Below are 16305 nucleotides of genomic sequence, written 5' to 3'. Positions count from 1 at the left end.
TACGTAATAGTTATTTTATATTGAGTCCTTCTGTGTACATAGTATCCCAGAGAAAAACACAGGTGGAAGCAACATTTTTTTTTTTAATCTACTACCTAGGTGGTTTGATAGCCACTCTTTAACCTTTACTGTTTTAATCATTTACTCTGAACTTACTTTTCCACCAAAAGGATGAACATCTTAACTTCCCCTCTGGCCTCATCTGCCTACAACCACCTGGCCAGCCTTTTTCCGTGCAGACTCAGGCCGGGCAGTGTGGGCTCCCAGTTAAGCGTCTACCCCCCGTGTGCTCATTGTTCTCACGTCCTGCCATGTTCGGTAGTAAAGACACTCAGGGTCTCCTTTATCCTGAGAAAGCCATGCACTTGGATCCCACGTGATTGGAGGTGAGATCCTATCAAGAGTGTTTCGTCAACATGACTTTCTTCTCATTAGAATTAAAAGTCACACTGCAGCCACGTGGGTGAGGAAATGATTCTGCCCTCTAAGCTCCCTTTTTAGAGAGTAATTTGTTTACATTTATGACTTCCTAACTGCTGATTAACTCAAGTTTTTCTCCTTTTACATGTATTTGGCAATGTAACCTTTATAAAACCGTGGTTGCCCCACACTACCCTTCCATCAGGATGTGATGAGACTTTTTTCTTTTTTTTTTTTAAAGACTTTTTTTTATATAATTTTTTTTAACATTTTTTTCTTTTAGAGAGAGAGAGAGAGAGAGAGACACACACACACACTGAGAGCAGGGGAGGGGCAGAGAGAGAGGGAGACACAGAATCCGAAGCAGGCTCCAGGCTCTGAGTTGTCAGCACAGAGCCCAACGCGGGGCTGGAACCCACAGACTGTGAGATCATGACCTGAACTGAAGTCGGACGCTTGACCGACTGAGCCACCCAGGCGCCCTGACTTTTTTCTTACTGTTAAGGAATTTCATGTGCCCTATACAAATACACTAGGTGGTGCTGACCGAGCCCGCCTAGATTTAAAACAATTAGTTCTTGCCTAGGAGTAACCTATGTTAAGAATTTAAGATCAGCAAATTGGTAGAATTGATTAAATAGCTAAAACCCCAAAATTCAGTCAACTAATCTTTGACAGAGGTTCGCAGGTAACATCATGGGGCAGATAGGCCCTTTAATAAACGGTGCTGGACAGCCACATGGGAAAAAAAAAAAATGTAGACACAGGCTTTACACCCTTCACAGAATGAACTAGAAAACGGATCATAGACCTAAACGTAAAACCCAAACTATAAAACTCGTATACGACAGGAGGAAATGTGGAGGCCCCTGGCTCTGGTGATGCTTTTTCAGATATTTAAAAACGTGACCCATGTCTAGTCCTTCAGACTAAAGACATGACCCGTGAAAGAAACAATAAGCTGGACTTCATTAATATTAAAGAAGCTTCTGCTCTCGAAAGGACAACGTCAAGAGAATGAAAACGTGAGCTAAAGACTGGGAGAAAATATTTTCAAAAGGCACGTCGGGTAAAGGACTGTTACCCAAGATGTGCCAGAAATACGTAAAATAAGAAAACAAACAACCTCATTAAAAAATGGTGCAGAGACCTCAGCACGTGACGTGGATGGCGAAGGAGTGCACGAAAAGATGCCCCACGTCACATACTAGCCGCACACACCCGCTAGAACGGCCAGAGTCTGCGGCGGCGACAACGCCAAATGCTGGCGAGGCCGTGGAGTGACAGGAACGGTCATTCGTCTCTGGTGGGAGAGCGAAACGGCGCAGCTTTGGAAGGCAGTGTGGTGGTTTCTTGCAGAGCCAGGCGTACTCAGCAGGATCCACCGGGCACACGCCTTAGCGTTTCCCCATCGGAATAAAACTTGGGTCTGCACCAAAACCTGCTTCGTACACAATCACCTGAACTAGGACGCAGCCAGGATGCCCTCCAGCAGGTGAATGGATAAAGTGGTCCATCCAGACACTGGAATGTGATCCAGCACTAAAAAAGAAACGAGCTCTCAGGCCACAAAAAGACACAGAGGAACTCCAGATGCGCATTAGTAAGTGAAAGGAGCCACTCTGAGAAGTTCCAACTATATGACATTCTGGAAAAGGCAAAAGCATGGAGACAGTGAGTAGATGAGCGGGTGCCGGGGGTGTGGGAAGGGAGGGGAGATGACTACAGGCAGAGCACAGAGGAACTTGATCGTCCTTTGCATGATATTCTAGTAGTAGGTACGAGTCATCACGTGTTTGTCCAAACCCATAGAATGTACCGCAAACACCTGGAGCGGAGTGAACCTTAACGTGAACTATGAACTTTGGGTGATTACGGTGTCCCGTTTCAGTGATGTTGATAATGGGACTATGCGTGTGTGGGCACAGGGGTATATGGGAAATTTCTGCCTTTCTCGATTTTGTTGTAAGTCTAAAACTGCTTTAAAAACAAAAATTAAAAAGCCCCCACACATCTAAGGCGACAGTGCGGTATACAGTTGAAAAGCCATTGTGATGTCAGTGGAAGTCTGGTATTCTCTCTTGTCTCCCGTGAACTAGCGCCACGACCCCACAGCCAGCTTCTCTGGACCACAGTGTGCTCTTTGTGCACTCTTTAGAAGATCCTTTGTCTTAGAAATGCTCAAGTCTTAAAACTGTGGGAAGTTTTGGATTATTGTAGGTGCATCTCAATGGGAACTAAATTATGGGGGAAAGAAGTATGCAAATCAGCTTGTGAATGGAAGTTTAAAATGTTCTTGGCAAATACGCCAGGAAAGGGCACTAGCCTCTTTGCAAGTGTTAGCGCCATTAATCTTTGCAGTAGCCCCGTTAGCCCCAATTACGTGTCCCGTTATCCTCGGCTGACCCTGCCTGGTGTTAGCGCGATGGAGGACCTGAACCCAAGCCCTTCTTTTTTTTCTTTAAAGTATATTTATTTTGAGAAAGAGAGCAAGCCAGGGAGGGGCAGAGAGAAAGAGAGAGAATCCCGTGCAGACTGTGAGCTGTCAGCACAGAGCCTGATGTGGGGCTTGAACTCACGAACCATGAGATCATGACCCGAGCCGAAAGCAAGAGTCAGATGGTTAACCAACTGAGCCACCCGGGGACCCTGAACCCAAGCCCTTCTTGACCATAAAACCTCTGCTCTTGCTAATAAGCTGCTTTCTAACAGAACAGAGCTTTGAAACTACAGGAAAACATCAGCTAGTGTGTGGGCGGTGGGGGGTTGGGGGGGAGTACATGTGTTGTTGGTTTTCAGATGGAGGTCATCTGAAGCAAGAATTTCAGGCAGAGGGTGTTTTTGAAACTAGATTGGATTTGATGTCACAAACATCCAGAGAGAATAAACACAGAAGCAGTTAAGATCTGGGGGAGGAGTCTCTCGCTGGAGAAATGTACCCGTGGTCCAGAAGGAACTCCAAGAAAGAGCCCACAATGGATCACGTGTTCGTGGTCCATCCCCCTGCTTCTCAGTACTGTTGGTTTTGACATTTTGTTTTGGATGGCACGCCTCTTTGAGAAGCCAGTGAAAGCCACAGACCTCTCTAGAACACTCGAACACCTCCAGCCTAGAGGCACCCCGGGTCTTATGTGTCCCGATGTCCTGTAAAGGACACAGGGCACCCCCCCCCCCTCAGCGGGCTCCTGGCTGTGTGTGTCGTTGGCCTCGTACTTGCACCCCGTGGGCCGGCAGCGAAGCCTGTGGCATCTCCAGGGTAGGGCTCCTTCGTCGGTACATACCGTTCGTGGGCGGAAATGAGGTCAGATCCTCGTGTCTGTCCTCCTCGCTCTTCGAGGTCGTGTTCTGTGCTCTCCTCCCTGAGGACTCTCCTGACTCCTCTGAGTTCCGTCACATCTTCACTTGTGTTCAAGCCGCTTTTATCCCTCCGCTTCTGGCTGGGACAAAGGTGCCGCTCGTTCCCCTTAATAAAAAGTTGTTTCCAAGAATTCTGTGCCGTGGATCCTGCCACCTCTTTCACACACACATTCGGGTTCCTTTTTTTCTCTTTTTCATACTTCTGTGGATACCCTCGTCTTCATCGTTGCTGTTAGCACTCTTGCCACTTAGGGAGACCCCTTTCGGCCGGGGCAGCGCTAGGCTCCTTCCGTGCACTTAACCGGAGCTAGAAAGGGGTAGACAGGATTTGAACGTAGGGTAGGTCATTTTCACACCGTAAGCCACATTCTTAACCATTACGCTAGCGTTATAGAGTCATAAAATAATTCAGAGTCCAGAAACTCAAGGTACTTCGTGAACGGTGGGTGAGGGGTGCACAGTAATGGGTGATGTTCACGGGATACAAGTTATGTGCCTTAGATGAACTGTATTTTTTCTTCACAGCAGTCTTCCATGTGAGAAGCTACCGTCCACATTTAAAAATTTTTTAATTTTATTTATTTTGAGAGAGAGACAGCAGGGGAGGGGCAGAGAGAGGGAGAGAAAGAATGAGAAAGAATCCCAAGCAGGCTCCACACTGTCAGCATGGAGCCCGACGTGGGGCTTGAACTCGTGAACCGCAAGATCGTGACCTGAGCTGAAAGCAAGAGTCCAGTGCTTACCCGAGTGAGCCTCCCAGGCACCCCGCTACTGTCCACATTTTAAGACAGGGGATAGAAGGTTCCCCACCTCCCCTCTTGAGAACTCAGTAGTGAGGTATTTGGAATACATTCGTCTTTGCAGTAATAGTTTCTATGTCAGAGTTACCTTAGACCCGAAGTAGAAAAAATGTGGCAGAGTTTATATAAGCAGTTGAGAGGCACAGCCCGGGGAGTGTGACCGGGAAGGAACAAAATGCTTTAGGGACACACCGAAGCCTGTCCAATAGAGAGGAGTTTGTGGAGAAACCACAGAGGCAAAACTTAGCTGAAAAGGAACAATCATAAGTATTTTCGAGACAAGTAATGATCACTCTAAACGAGAGGCTCATTTCTGGGCGTAAGAGAAAAGTTATTTGTTTGAAAACAGCCGCCAGCATCATGATTAGCCTTGAAGCACTAAGTATTTTAAACAAAGTTAACCAAACAGAAAACCACGATCCTAGCTATTGAGCAATTATGCTTGAATAAAATCCAGATTCTTTGCCGTGACTTGGGGCAGCCCCCCCCCGCCGACCCTCGTCCCTGCTGCATCCGGAGCCCCCGCGGTTCTCTGCCTCTCTGGTTGCCTCAGCTCCTACACCAGCCCCGTTCCTGGCAAAGATACTCCTTTGTGTTTGGGTCTCCATCCCCCCCGCCCCGAACATGGCGCCCCTGGATTTCACTGGTCTGTTTTCCCCCATTTTGGAGGCTCCCCCCAACCATCGAGTCTCCAGGAAAGTGTCCTCTGCTCCTCTCTGCCTCCTCCCCAACCCCAGCTGCCTCCTTGTTGCCCTCATGGCGTCCCTCATGTCTTACCGCTTCTCTTATTTGTTTTTTGTGGTTTATTTTACGTCTTTGCCCCTGAACTTGAGCTCCCCGAGGACGCAGACTTTGTTCACCGCTCTAGCTCTTGCCCTTAGAAGAATGCCTGGCCTGGGTGGCTCAGTCGGTTAAACGTCCGACTTCGGCTCAGGTCATGATCTTGAGGTTTGTGAGTTCGAGCCCCGTGTCGGGCTCTGTGCTGACAGCTCGGAGCCTGGAGCCTGCTTCGGATTCTGTGTCTCCCTCTCTCTCTACTCCTCCCCCACTTGTGCTCTGTCTCTCCATCAAAATTAAATTAAAAATGTAAAAAAAAAAAAATTAAAAAAAAAAAAAAAGAAGAATGCCCAGTACACAGGGGTTGATTTGTATTTATTGAATGAGTGAATTAAAATGTATTTTCTTATCCAGGTGCCAGTGGTAGCCAGGTAGAAGATAAAGGACGTTAATAGCAGGAATAAAAAATATAAAAGGGAGCCTAGGAATAAACTTAAAACACGTGCAGGACCTGTATTCATTTATTCATTGGTATTTACAGAGCCCCTACTGTGCTGGGCACCAGGATTTCAAAGATGTATAAGACCAACACAGTCCTTGATAGTTGCGAGCATAGAAAACACAAAATTTCCCCGAGAGACAGAACACCTTTTCCCATTTAAAAAAAAAAAAAAAGTATGTTAATGTTACTTAATTCAAAATTCTGTCTCTTGTTTTTTTATTTATCGGGCAAGAAATGAGTGAGGCGTGACAAAACAATTATCTGAAGTTTATCTGAAAGAATAAACTTCAGAGACAACTTGTTTTTTTTTTTTTTAATTTATTTATTTTGAGAGAAAGTGAGAGCAGGGGAAGGAGAGAGAGAGAGAATCCCAAGCAGACTCCACACTATCAGCACAGAGCCCGACGTGGGGCTCAAACCTACAAACTGTGAGATTATGACCCAAGCCTAAGTCGGGGCGTTTAACCAACCAAAACCCCCCGGTGCTCCCAGTTCCTCCACTTTACAAATGGTAGCATGGAGGCCCGAAGGAGACCATTTCCTTCCTCAAAGCCATACAACTAGTTGGTCAATGGGGCTCCCTTTACCCAGAGCCTCTTCAGTTTAGATTGTAGGTGTCTGGGTGCAGAGAAAATAATGCAGCCAGTAAACCCACTGACATACTTAAGTTGTGGACAAAAATAGTGCAATTCAGAGTACACTTTCCAGAAAGGGTGGGAGCTTGTTAGAAAAATTAGACTTCTAAGGCTTGGGTTGGGTACAACGGGTTTAGAGGATTATTAGTCGACCATGTGTGTATTAACGTTTTGGGGTTTCAGAAGGGTTTTTTTTAAGTTTGTTTATTTTGAGAGAGAGCAGGGGAAGGGCAGAGAGAGGGAGAGAGAAGAGAGAGAAAGGATCCCAAGCATGTTCCACGCTGTCAGCTCAAAGCCCAGTGTGGGGCTGAAATTCATCAACCGTGAGATCATGACCTGAGCTGAAACCACAAGGCAGATACTTAACCGACTGAGCCCCCCAGGCGCCCTGGTTTTTTCTTTTTTTGTTTTTTTTCCCCCCTGAGGCTTTTTTTTTAAATCTAATTAGATAATGAAATTTTTTGTTTTATTTATCTTTTTTTACAGTTTACCAGTGATTTAAGAATCACTGGGGCTTTTTGGGGTGTGTGTGTGTTTTTAGAGTTTATTTTTTTTATTTTGAGAGAGAGAGAGAAAGAACATGAGCAGGGGAAGGCCAGAGAGAGGGAGCGAGAGAAAATCCCAAGCAGGCTCCACACTGTCAGTGGAGAACCCAACATGGGTCTCAAACTCACAAACCATGAAATCATGACCTGAGCTGATATCAAGAGTGGGGATGCTTAACCAACCTAGCCACCCAGGCGCCCCCAAAATTTCTACTTCAATCCAAATTGAGATTTTTATCGATTGTGAAGATAGGTTTGCTTTGATCCGATCTTAGGGACCCTTTGATATTTGAACAGAAAGGCCAGAACTCAGGTAGCGCTGTGTGTCCAGAAGCTTCCCTGAATTTCAAGATCAGTACTTGAGTAGAAATCAAAAGCAGCCTTTGAAACGTGCTAGCCTTGTTTTAAAACGTAAAGCATACAAAGTGGTGGCTTCTGTCCCGGTTCATCACAAAATTCACGGTGTTCGTTCACTGTCTCTACACCTTGCGTAGCGGCTGTGGGTCAGCACTGCACGAGGTTCCGTGGATTAAAAAAAAACTAACACAAATAAACACAAATGCACAGTAAACAGACGCACATGCATGGGGTCCTGCCCTTTGCCCCAGGAGCCCAGGATGCGAGGCCGGCAAGTGGCTGAGGAGATGTGACAAAATATGTACAAGGTGCTGTGGCTGTAGGAACACTCGTCCGCTCCTTTGGGGGAAGAGCGAGAAAACCTTGCCTGGACCTGAGCAGCAAGGGGCAGCCCAGAGGTCTGAAGCTCCTTCAGATTAAATCCCCAGCGGTGGATGGGTTTCTGGTGCTGAGGAATGTTTTCATGACCTCTTACGATAAATGCTGCTTCTCTGGTGGAACCCCCAAACTCCTTGAAAAAAAAAAACAACAACACAGCACTCTGAACATTTCCCTGTGTCTCACTGGCATCTCCAGGGGGTGGAAAAAGTGTGTGGTAATTTAATACCATTTAAAAATAATAACAATTTTCTGACTTCTGCCAATCGGTTTTTATCCTACATCCTCTTTATTTCCTACCAATTCTTGTTCCAACTCCATTTAATTTTGTTAATTACAACTTTGGAAGGTGGACGCCCTGCTTTCTTTAAGACAGCCTGTGTTACTGTTTCTTTCAGGGGTGAATCAGGTGCTGGGAAGACAGAAAATACTAAGAAAGTCATTCAGTACCTTGCTCATGTCGCTTCTTCGCACAAAGGACGGAAGGACCATAATATTCCTGTAAGTTTTCGTTCCGTTGTTCATTTAATGCCTCGGTTTATTCTTTTACGATTGCAGAAACCAGAATAAGGAAGCACAGCTACTCAGTGTGCTGCTGGAACTGACCGCCCCCTTGTCTCCACGACCCCCACCCAGAAACTTCCTCCGCTCAGGAGGGAATTGTAGTACCTAGGTTTTCTAACAGGCCAACCAGAATTACGATTCCGGCTTGAAGCCTGATTTCTTGCAAAGCTTTGGGAGGAATGGTTAACGATCAAAGAGCAGTGTTTTGAAGATTGCCTGTTTCCACCAAAAGATGGTCCTCAAGGGTCTTTAGCTGTCTTTTCTGAGCAGGGACACAGGCTGTTGCCACTGGCCATAGAAGCTTGAGACGAGGATGGAAATTTGGGGGCAGTCGATGATAGAAAAGGGGTACAAATAAAAGGGGGTCAGTGATCCTGAATCTGCCCAAGTGGCAGCTGATCCGAGGAACGCCAGCCAGATCCGCTGTCACAGCTCTGAGGTGGACGGTCACGTGGTGCTTTAGATGTGGCTCACCGCTTAGGGAAAGGCCCAGACTCGCTAACGTTTGCGTTTATCTGTTTGTAACAAACAGCAGGAATCGCCAAAACCAGTGAAGCATCAGGCAAGTGCTTTTGTTTATGCTTCTTAGTCTTGAATGTTTGCGCTAATTTCTGTCTCTAGATCGAGTCTCTATTAGAAACAAATACCAGGAGTTGTGAGTGAAATTTACCGCAAAAAAGAAAATTTGATTTTGAAAATGTGTTGCTTAGAGACATCATCTTTTGTGAGCAGCAGCATGCCCTTTGGCTTTAAATGTGTTTTCGAGACGAGTTTGAGTATTTCTCTGCCCTTTTTATCATGACATTGAATCACCTGTTGAAGAAGCCTTGAACCCTCAGGGTTTCGTGTGTCAAATACGAGATGGAACGATTTCAATTTTTCTTTAAGTACACAGAAGCCTCGCTTTGGGCCATACGTTAAATTTTTGAGTTTGGGGCTGCAACTCTAAAGTTGTACCTTTTCGGATTTACACATTTCTAATAAAGTTTTTTACGGCCCGTATGTATTTTAAGCTGAGGGCCTTGTTGATATAATATGTAAAATTATCCTTTGTTATCCAGGGCATGTGGTGGAGGAGTGTTATTCTTACTGGTTATCGAATGCTCTCCCCTTTGGGCTCCACAGAGCACAGCCATAGACAGAGCCTTTCCTGCTACCCTGGAGGAGAGGGACATCTGTCCTGGACTTGACCCTTTCCCTGGCACTGGATGGCTTCGGTCTGGCTGTCTGCCACAAGACAGTGAAACAGAGCTAATACGAAGCAGGAAAGCACAATGTTCTAGAAATGACTTACTAATATAAAGAAATTCTTAAGTGTCTATAGGAATAGTCCTATAGACAAGATTTTCAGAAACCCTCCTTAAAATTCTCAAGATGTTCTCAGACAGCAAAGCTGTGCTAAGGCCCTATGACGTTCTGTCTTCTCCTTCAGCTGTAGAGAGCAGATCATTCGTACAAATAGGAAGGGTTCACGGAATCATTGTTGTCCTAGAGGACATTTAAAGGCTCTTTTGCTGACTACAGAAGGAACCTCTAGACCAGAAATTAGCTTTTCTCTGTGTCTTCGAGGTACTCGCTAAAATGACCTGTTAATGTGCACTTGGGTCACTAGTGAATTAGCATTAAATAACTACTGTACAGATCGGGGTTTTCCAAATTCCACCACGGAATCCGTACACCATTACTGTTAACGTTTTGTTTCGATGTCATTTTAAACCACAGAATGGATCGCTGTTGTGTGAGTAGCATGCCTACCCCTGGACTGTACTTTGGGTCGGCTCCGTCGACAGGGGGCACGTTTTCCCAAAGACAGGGCAGCGACAGCTTCTCTGGCCATGCCTCCCTCCCTCCGTCATTGATTTGCATGTCCTGCTGCATGAACTCACTCTGCACAGATCTCCGGGGCTGCTTTTCCCATGTTTATTGTAATAGTAGTCTAGTCCGGTGGGGGCTGTGCTTGTGTTTCTCGAAGACCGAGAAGAACACTGGTCCTCAGTTTTTCCTCCCAGCCCACTTGAAGACTAGGAGATGCTTGTGGGCGGTAGTGACCCTGCAGAGGGTCCCGTCGAGAAATGACTTCTTTGCCCACAATCGCTCCCCCTTCCCGGGGACCCCCTCACCCCATTTTGAGAATGACTGCCAGCAAGCAGTCTGTACTTTGCAAGGTGTTTCATTTGGTTTGACATCCCTGGTTTGTGAATTTACATTGAACGTTACAGGCAAAACTTAGGCACCCAGGAACCATTTGTATACATTTCTAGCCTTTTGTCACTAGACACAGTATGCGTTGTAAGAACAAGGGAGGGGAAGGCGTTTCGAGGCCCCTGATTTGGGGAGTCCTTTATTTGTCTCTCTCTGCTCATTCCTTGTTTTTTTTAACAGCTTCATCAAAATTTAATTCACACGCCATAAACTTCACACATTCATACAGTTCAGCATTGTTGTTTTCATTACACTGAGTTACACAGTTATCCCTGCAGTCAACTTGAGCGTGTTTTCATCCCCCCAAAAAGAAAGCCATTTGGAATCACCTTCCATTTCCTCCCAGTCCCCAGAAATCATCAACATACTTTCTGTCTCTGCGAATCTGTCTGTCGTGCATAGGATACTTGAACGGAATCCTGGCATTCTTTCCCTTCGCATGATGTTTGCACGGTTTATCCGTGTCGTAGCGTGTACAAATACTCCATCCCTCTCCTTGGCCGAACGGTATTCCCTTACGGTAGGTAGGTCCCACTGTGTTTATCCATCCATCCATTGGCAGACATTTTGGATTGTTTCCACTTGGGGGCCATCTTGGACAATGCCCCAGGAACATTTGTGCGTAGGGTTTGTGTGGACCTGTGTTTCCCGTTCTCTTGGGCAGGCACCTGGGTGTGGGCCGGCTGGGTTACCGTAGTATTCGGTTTAACGCTTGAAGGAACCGCCCTCCATTCCCACCAGCAGTGCATGAGGGTGCCCCCATCTCCTCGCCAGCACACGTCCATGTCTGTTTTAGCCATCCGGATAGGCTTTTGTGCTTACCTTTAAAACTTAATCATTATTGTGGAAATAGGAATAGAAACCACTTCTTAGAATTCAGGCCACAGTGGTTAAGCAGTAAACGTGAAGCGTTTACCTGCAAACTTTGGATACAGTTTTTATGACCAAGTTCAAGTCCTGCTTGGCTTTGTGCCCAGCCAGCTGGAGGCAGTCTGTGTGCTGGGCTCCCTCACCATAGGTCGCTGTTACGGACCCTCAAGAGTCTGGCGCAGCGTTCAGTGCTACGCCAGAGCCTGAATCTAGGGCAGAGTTAAACACCAGTCAGTGATTTCTAAAACCTAACCGTCCCCGAAGAAGGGACTCCTCCAGGCCAGCCCGCCTGCCCCTCCAACTAGCAAGTCCCCCACCTCTGGATGGCAGCTTCCAGATGACTTCCTATCTACTGCTCTGAACGGCCTCGAACTAAGAGGATGGTGACAGCAGGCACAAGTGCAGAAATTCGAGCCTGCCGGTTGAGACGAAGTCTGGTTCTCAGCGTGACGTCGAGCTGTTGCCACCCACGTTCAGCCCTCTTGTGGGCCCTGGGACACCTACGTCTGTACCCAGTCAGGCCTGCAAAGCCCAGCACGACCCCAGCCTTGCTGGCTCAACTGGAGTTTTCAAAGGGCTTTTTTTTTTTTTTTTTTTTTTTTAACCAACTTCAAACTCCTCTATCATATCATAGGTAGATATTAATATACCATATAACAAACGGAAGGGTATAGTTTTCATCATGATTGGTAGACTTTTAAAGCATCATAGAATTAATTCTAAATACTTAAAACTGTAAAAACAATTTCAGTAGCTAATGCTGATTAGTTTCCCCTACATTCCCAAAGACCTTTCTCGTTATCATATAGAATAATCGAAACCAGGGCCACTGCCCCTCCAATTCTGGTGGAAGGGTTAGCACTTAGTCACTGTCCCCTGATGGTTTATAGCTTCATAGTTTGGTTGAGAGAGGTTAGCGCCATTTAATCAAAGTGTGAAATTGCACAGCACAGAAATGATCAAATTCAGCGGTAATTTCTTAATTTAAGACCCTTTTTGTGTGCTTTACGATGACAGCTTTGTGTTCAAGCTTTTTGTGATTCATTGAGGACTTACTGAGAGCTTTGCTTGGTCCCATTGATGTCACCAGCCCATTAGGAGAAAAGTAATACCACAACCCTGCTAATAACATAGTGACCCCAACAGCAGAGACACAGAAGCGGCCCAGTCGGCAGGTTCTATGGAGACAGTGCGGACCCTTCACCCGATTCTTCCTGCCAACTTTGGCTCAGCACCATCCCCTCCCGAATGCTGCTAGAATATTTCAGGACCTCTGATGCCACAATCATTCAGCAAACACTCCCAGAGCATCCTTTTGACCTGACACTGAGCTAGGTTCAGGGGATACAGCCAGTTTATTAAAAGCCAGCAGGAGAAAGGATGGAATCCGTAAATCACACACATGAGCACACCCACATGCACTCACACACAGAGAAAAGACTCCTTGTAGCCACATCTAGGGAGTATTAAAATGGGATATGCAATACTTTACCTCCAAGTTAGGAAAACATTTGAAAGGTGAAATGTCACTGAAATTATTTTTATTAGGATTTGGCGGGATGATAGTGTGTAATTCTAAGGAATCTATATTCTGTCTAGTTCCTAGATCTAAGTAGCAATAGATCTTTAGTGCAAAGGTAGTGCCCCACTTAGGAAAATTCAGTGTTTTTCTGACGGTTTCTACATTCTGATCACAGGCTGAGTGAGGCAAGAAGCATTCTAGAGCCTGATTTTTGCAGAGCTCGTACACCCAGGGCTTTGCAAGATGCCAGCCGTGGGCACGGTGATGTGGGCGACTGCTGACCTCCAGGGGAAAGGCACTTGTTAGATTACAGAACGATGCCCCTTAATGATGCCTCTCAGTTGTTAAAAATGGTTGCCGGGATACCACGTTTAAGAACCCTGGAAAGCCTATAATGTTTAGGAAGCTTTACAGCAGAAATGTGAAGTCCATAACCTGGGAGACTAACGCTACAGGGAGCATATTGTCAAATGCCAGGAAAGGAAGTTCATCCCGCACGTCTTAACGGGACTGGTTCCTGCCTGGTTTCAGTTGAACACCATTGTAGACTGCACTCAACACCTGTGAAGATCTGGGCAGTTCAGATCAGTGCTGGAGGGCAGACCTGTGGGGGGAGCGTATCTCACTGGGTCCTGTGCCTCCGGAGTACTTTCCCACCCTCGTAACGAGCGAAGGAGTCCAATTCCAGAGTTAAACGCCAACTCCATGTATGGCGTTATATTTGTTCTTTTGGGATCTCATCATGCAACGCTCACATAGCAACTGGCCGGTAGTTAAGATCCTTGCATGAGGATCCTTTTATCCCTCTGCTCAGAGAATCACATTTGCTAGTGGTTTGACATCCTGTCTCTAGGTCTAGATTACTGACTGTGGTATTTTAAAATACAGGGGTAAGCTTTGTGTTTGGAAAAAGCAGATGTATCGAAGTTCCTATGATACACTCGAAAATTACGTTCCAGGAACACACCACCACTTTGTAGTGCTTTCCGTGGCCAGAAATAGCATCTTGCTTTCTCATGCAGCTTCTTATTGTGTGTCATGATTAAAGCACATATTAATATACTTACATCTTTTGTTTGTGGAACCTATTTCCTAGCCGAATTTGCACATTAAGACACTGCATAAAGCCTATATTCTATCACATACTCTATAGTAAGCATTTTTAAATTTGAGCAAAAGTCAGCCGCATCCCCATCTCCACCCTCCCTGAAAGTGTCAGTGAGGATATCATCCTGTCGGCATCATTAGGGTATCATGTGCAACCCTTGGAAAAATGACACATCTACCACTAGGATAGTGGTTATGAGAATTGTCTGCCTTCAGTCATTGGAGCAAGGCAGTATAAAAATAAACAGAAGTGTAAGTATTAATATGTCCTTAATTGAAGTGTTAAGCCGAATTTCATTTCATGAAAACCAGTTTGTTTTCTTTTCAAAATTCTCTGCGTAATTTACATGCCCTGCCCTCAAATTGATCTGTTTAACGTGACTTTTTCTTCCCCTTCCGATCACTTTATACATGCTGTTTTTCCCTTTAGCAGAGCCTAATATGACTGAGAATAAAGCCACAAAGGTTACGAGATGGCAAACAGAATAAAAACACTGAGGAAGAGAGGAAGTTTATTGTTTTGTCCACCCCACCCCCACCCCAGGATTGGAGTAAAGATGTTAGATTAACCTAATCTGCTTTTATTTGTGTGTGCGTGTGTGTGTGTGTGTGTGCGCGCGCGCGTGCATACGTGTAATGTCTTTTAGGGGGAACTCGAACGGCAGCTCTTACAAGCGAATCCAATCCTGGAATCATTCGGAAACGCGAAGACCGTGAAAAATGATAACTCATCTCGTTTTGTAAGTTTAAAAGCACCCGAAACTTATAATTTCTCAGATTTTTAGTGAAATGTCTACTGTGATCCAGCAAAGAGAGTACTTGTCTTCCTAGATTTTAGGGAGAGGCTAATAAAGGATGTGGTACAGAATGATACAGTCCTTAGAAACGTGATGTGTCACATGTAATTTGCAATCTTCTGGTAGTTTTGCATTTTAAAAAGGAAAAAACGTGAAAGTAACTGTAATCCTGTATTTGCATATGTAATTGTGTATTGTACGGGTAGATGATCAGGTAGCCTCTCTGAACTTCTTCGTCTTTGGGGATGGTCTACAATACGTGTTGCCGAGCGGGCATAGAGCTTACATGAGGATGCATGTGGAGTACTTAGCACAGTACCGAGAATGTAAACGCTCCACAAACCAAGTTGGCATTCAGTGTAGTCAGCTGTCCTTTTCATACTTGCTGTTTCTCCGGGGATATGGATGTCAGAAGAATGCGACAATATGATTACTTCTCTCTAAAAATTACTTCTCTTTAAAAATACTCCTCTATGAAAATAGAGCTTTCTTAATTCCTGGAAAGCTCTCCCCTCTTCCTCCGTTTGACCAGCTGTGACCGTTTGCATGAGGCTGTTCTCCTAAGCGGTATGTCCCCTGTCCAGCTACGCCCTATTGACGTGTCAGTGCCAAATCTTCTCTAAAATCATATCCAGCAAAATGGGCGTGCCTGCTGTAAACTTCTTGCCTTGAATTATAGTCCTCAAGATTCAGTTAACCATTTTCCACAGATTGGAGAGGGTCTTCAATTACAGTTATTTCTACTTAAATCATTAGAGTTAATTCTATGTTTTTCCTCCCTCCTCCCATCCTAGAAGTATTTGTACAATTCAAGGCCACATCAAAAGAGACTTTACTAATGACTCCTTCATGGATAATCTGGGGGAATCTAGTATCACGGTGACATACTGTTCTACTCTGAGTATAATGTGAAGTCCTGGCGTTCATATTGATTTTCTGATGGCCTGGGTTGTGTGATTAGTGGAAGCAGCCAGATATGGAATCACAGAGGACCCATTGAGCCCGAAGGTAGCTAGCTAACCCTCTGTATGAGTTGGTAGGACTGCCTTGATTTTCTTTTGGAGGCTGGAGGTCCAGGGTTAAGGTGTGGCAAGGTTGGTTTCTTCTGGGGTCCCTCTCTGTGGCTTACAGATGGCCATCTCCCGGTGTCCACGTGGTCCGTCTTCTGTGTGCATCTGTGTCCTGTTCTTTTCTTGTGAGGACACCAGTCGTGTGGGACTAGGGCCCCAGTGACCTCATTTTAACTTAATTATCTTTGTAAAAACCCTCTCTCCAAATATAGTCCTGTTCTGAGGCAGTGGGGGGCACCTGGGTGGCTCATTCAGTTAAGCGTCCAACTTTGGCTCAGGTCACGATCTCGCAGTTCGTGGGTTTGAACCCCATGTCGGGCTCTGTACTTACAGCTCAGAGCCTGGAACCTGCTTCAAATTCTGTCTTTCCCTTTCTCTCTGCCCCTCCCTGTTCATCCTCGG

General features: G+C 45.6%; 1 protein-coding gene across 6 annotated transcripts in view; it reads left to right on the top strand.

Annotated features, from left to right (window-relative positions):
* MYH10 (myosin heavy chain 10) overlaps nt 1-16305 on the top strand; it is a 132512-nt gene that overhangs the window by 38689 nt on the left and 77518 nt on the right. For 3 of the 6 annotated variants that reach the window (XM_030295422.1, XM_030295420.1, XM_030295423.1), the window contains exons 5-7: nt 8170-8272; nt 8868-8897; nt 14684-14776. In XM_030295422.1, coding sequence (XP_030151282.1) covers nt 8170-8272; nt 8868-8897; nt 14684-14776 — 226 coding nt within the window. The remainder of the gene's footprint in view (nt 1-8169; nt 8273-8867; nt 8898-14683; nt 14777-16305) is intronic. The other 3 variants (XM_030295421.1, XM_030295424.1, XM_032595697.1) reach the window with 1 other exon arrangement.

This window comes from Lynx canadensis, chromosome E1 (assembly GCF_007474595.2).
Source record: "Lynx canadensis isolate LIC74 chromosome E1, mLynCan4.pri.v2, whole genome shotgun sequence".
NCBI classification, from domain to species: domain Eukaryota; kingdom Metazoa; phylum Chordata; class Mammalia; order Carnivora; family Felidae; genus Lynx; species Lynx canadensis.
This window is presented reverse-complemented; position numbering and strand designations above follow the sequence as displayed.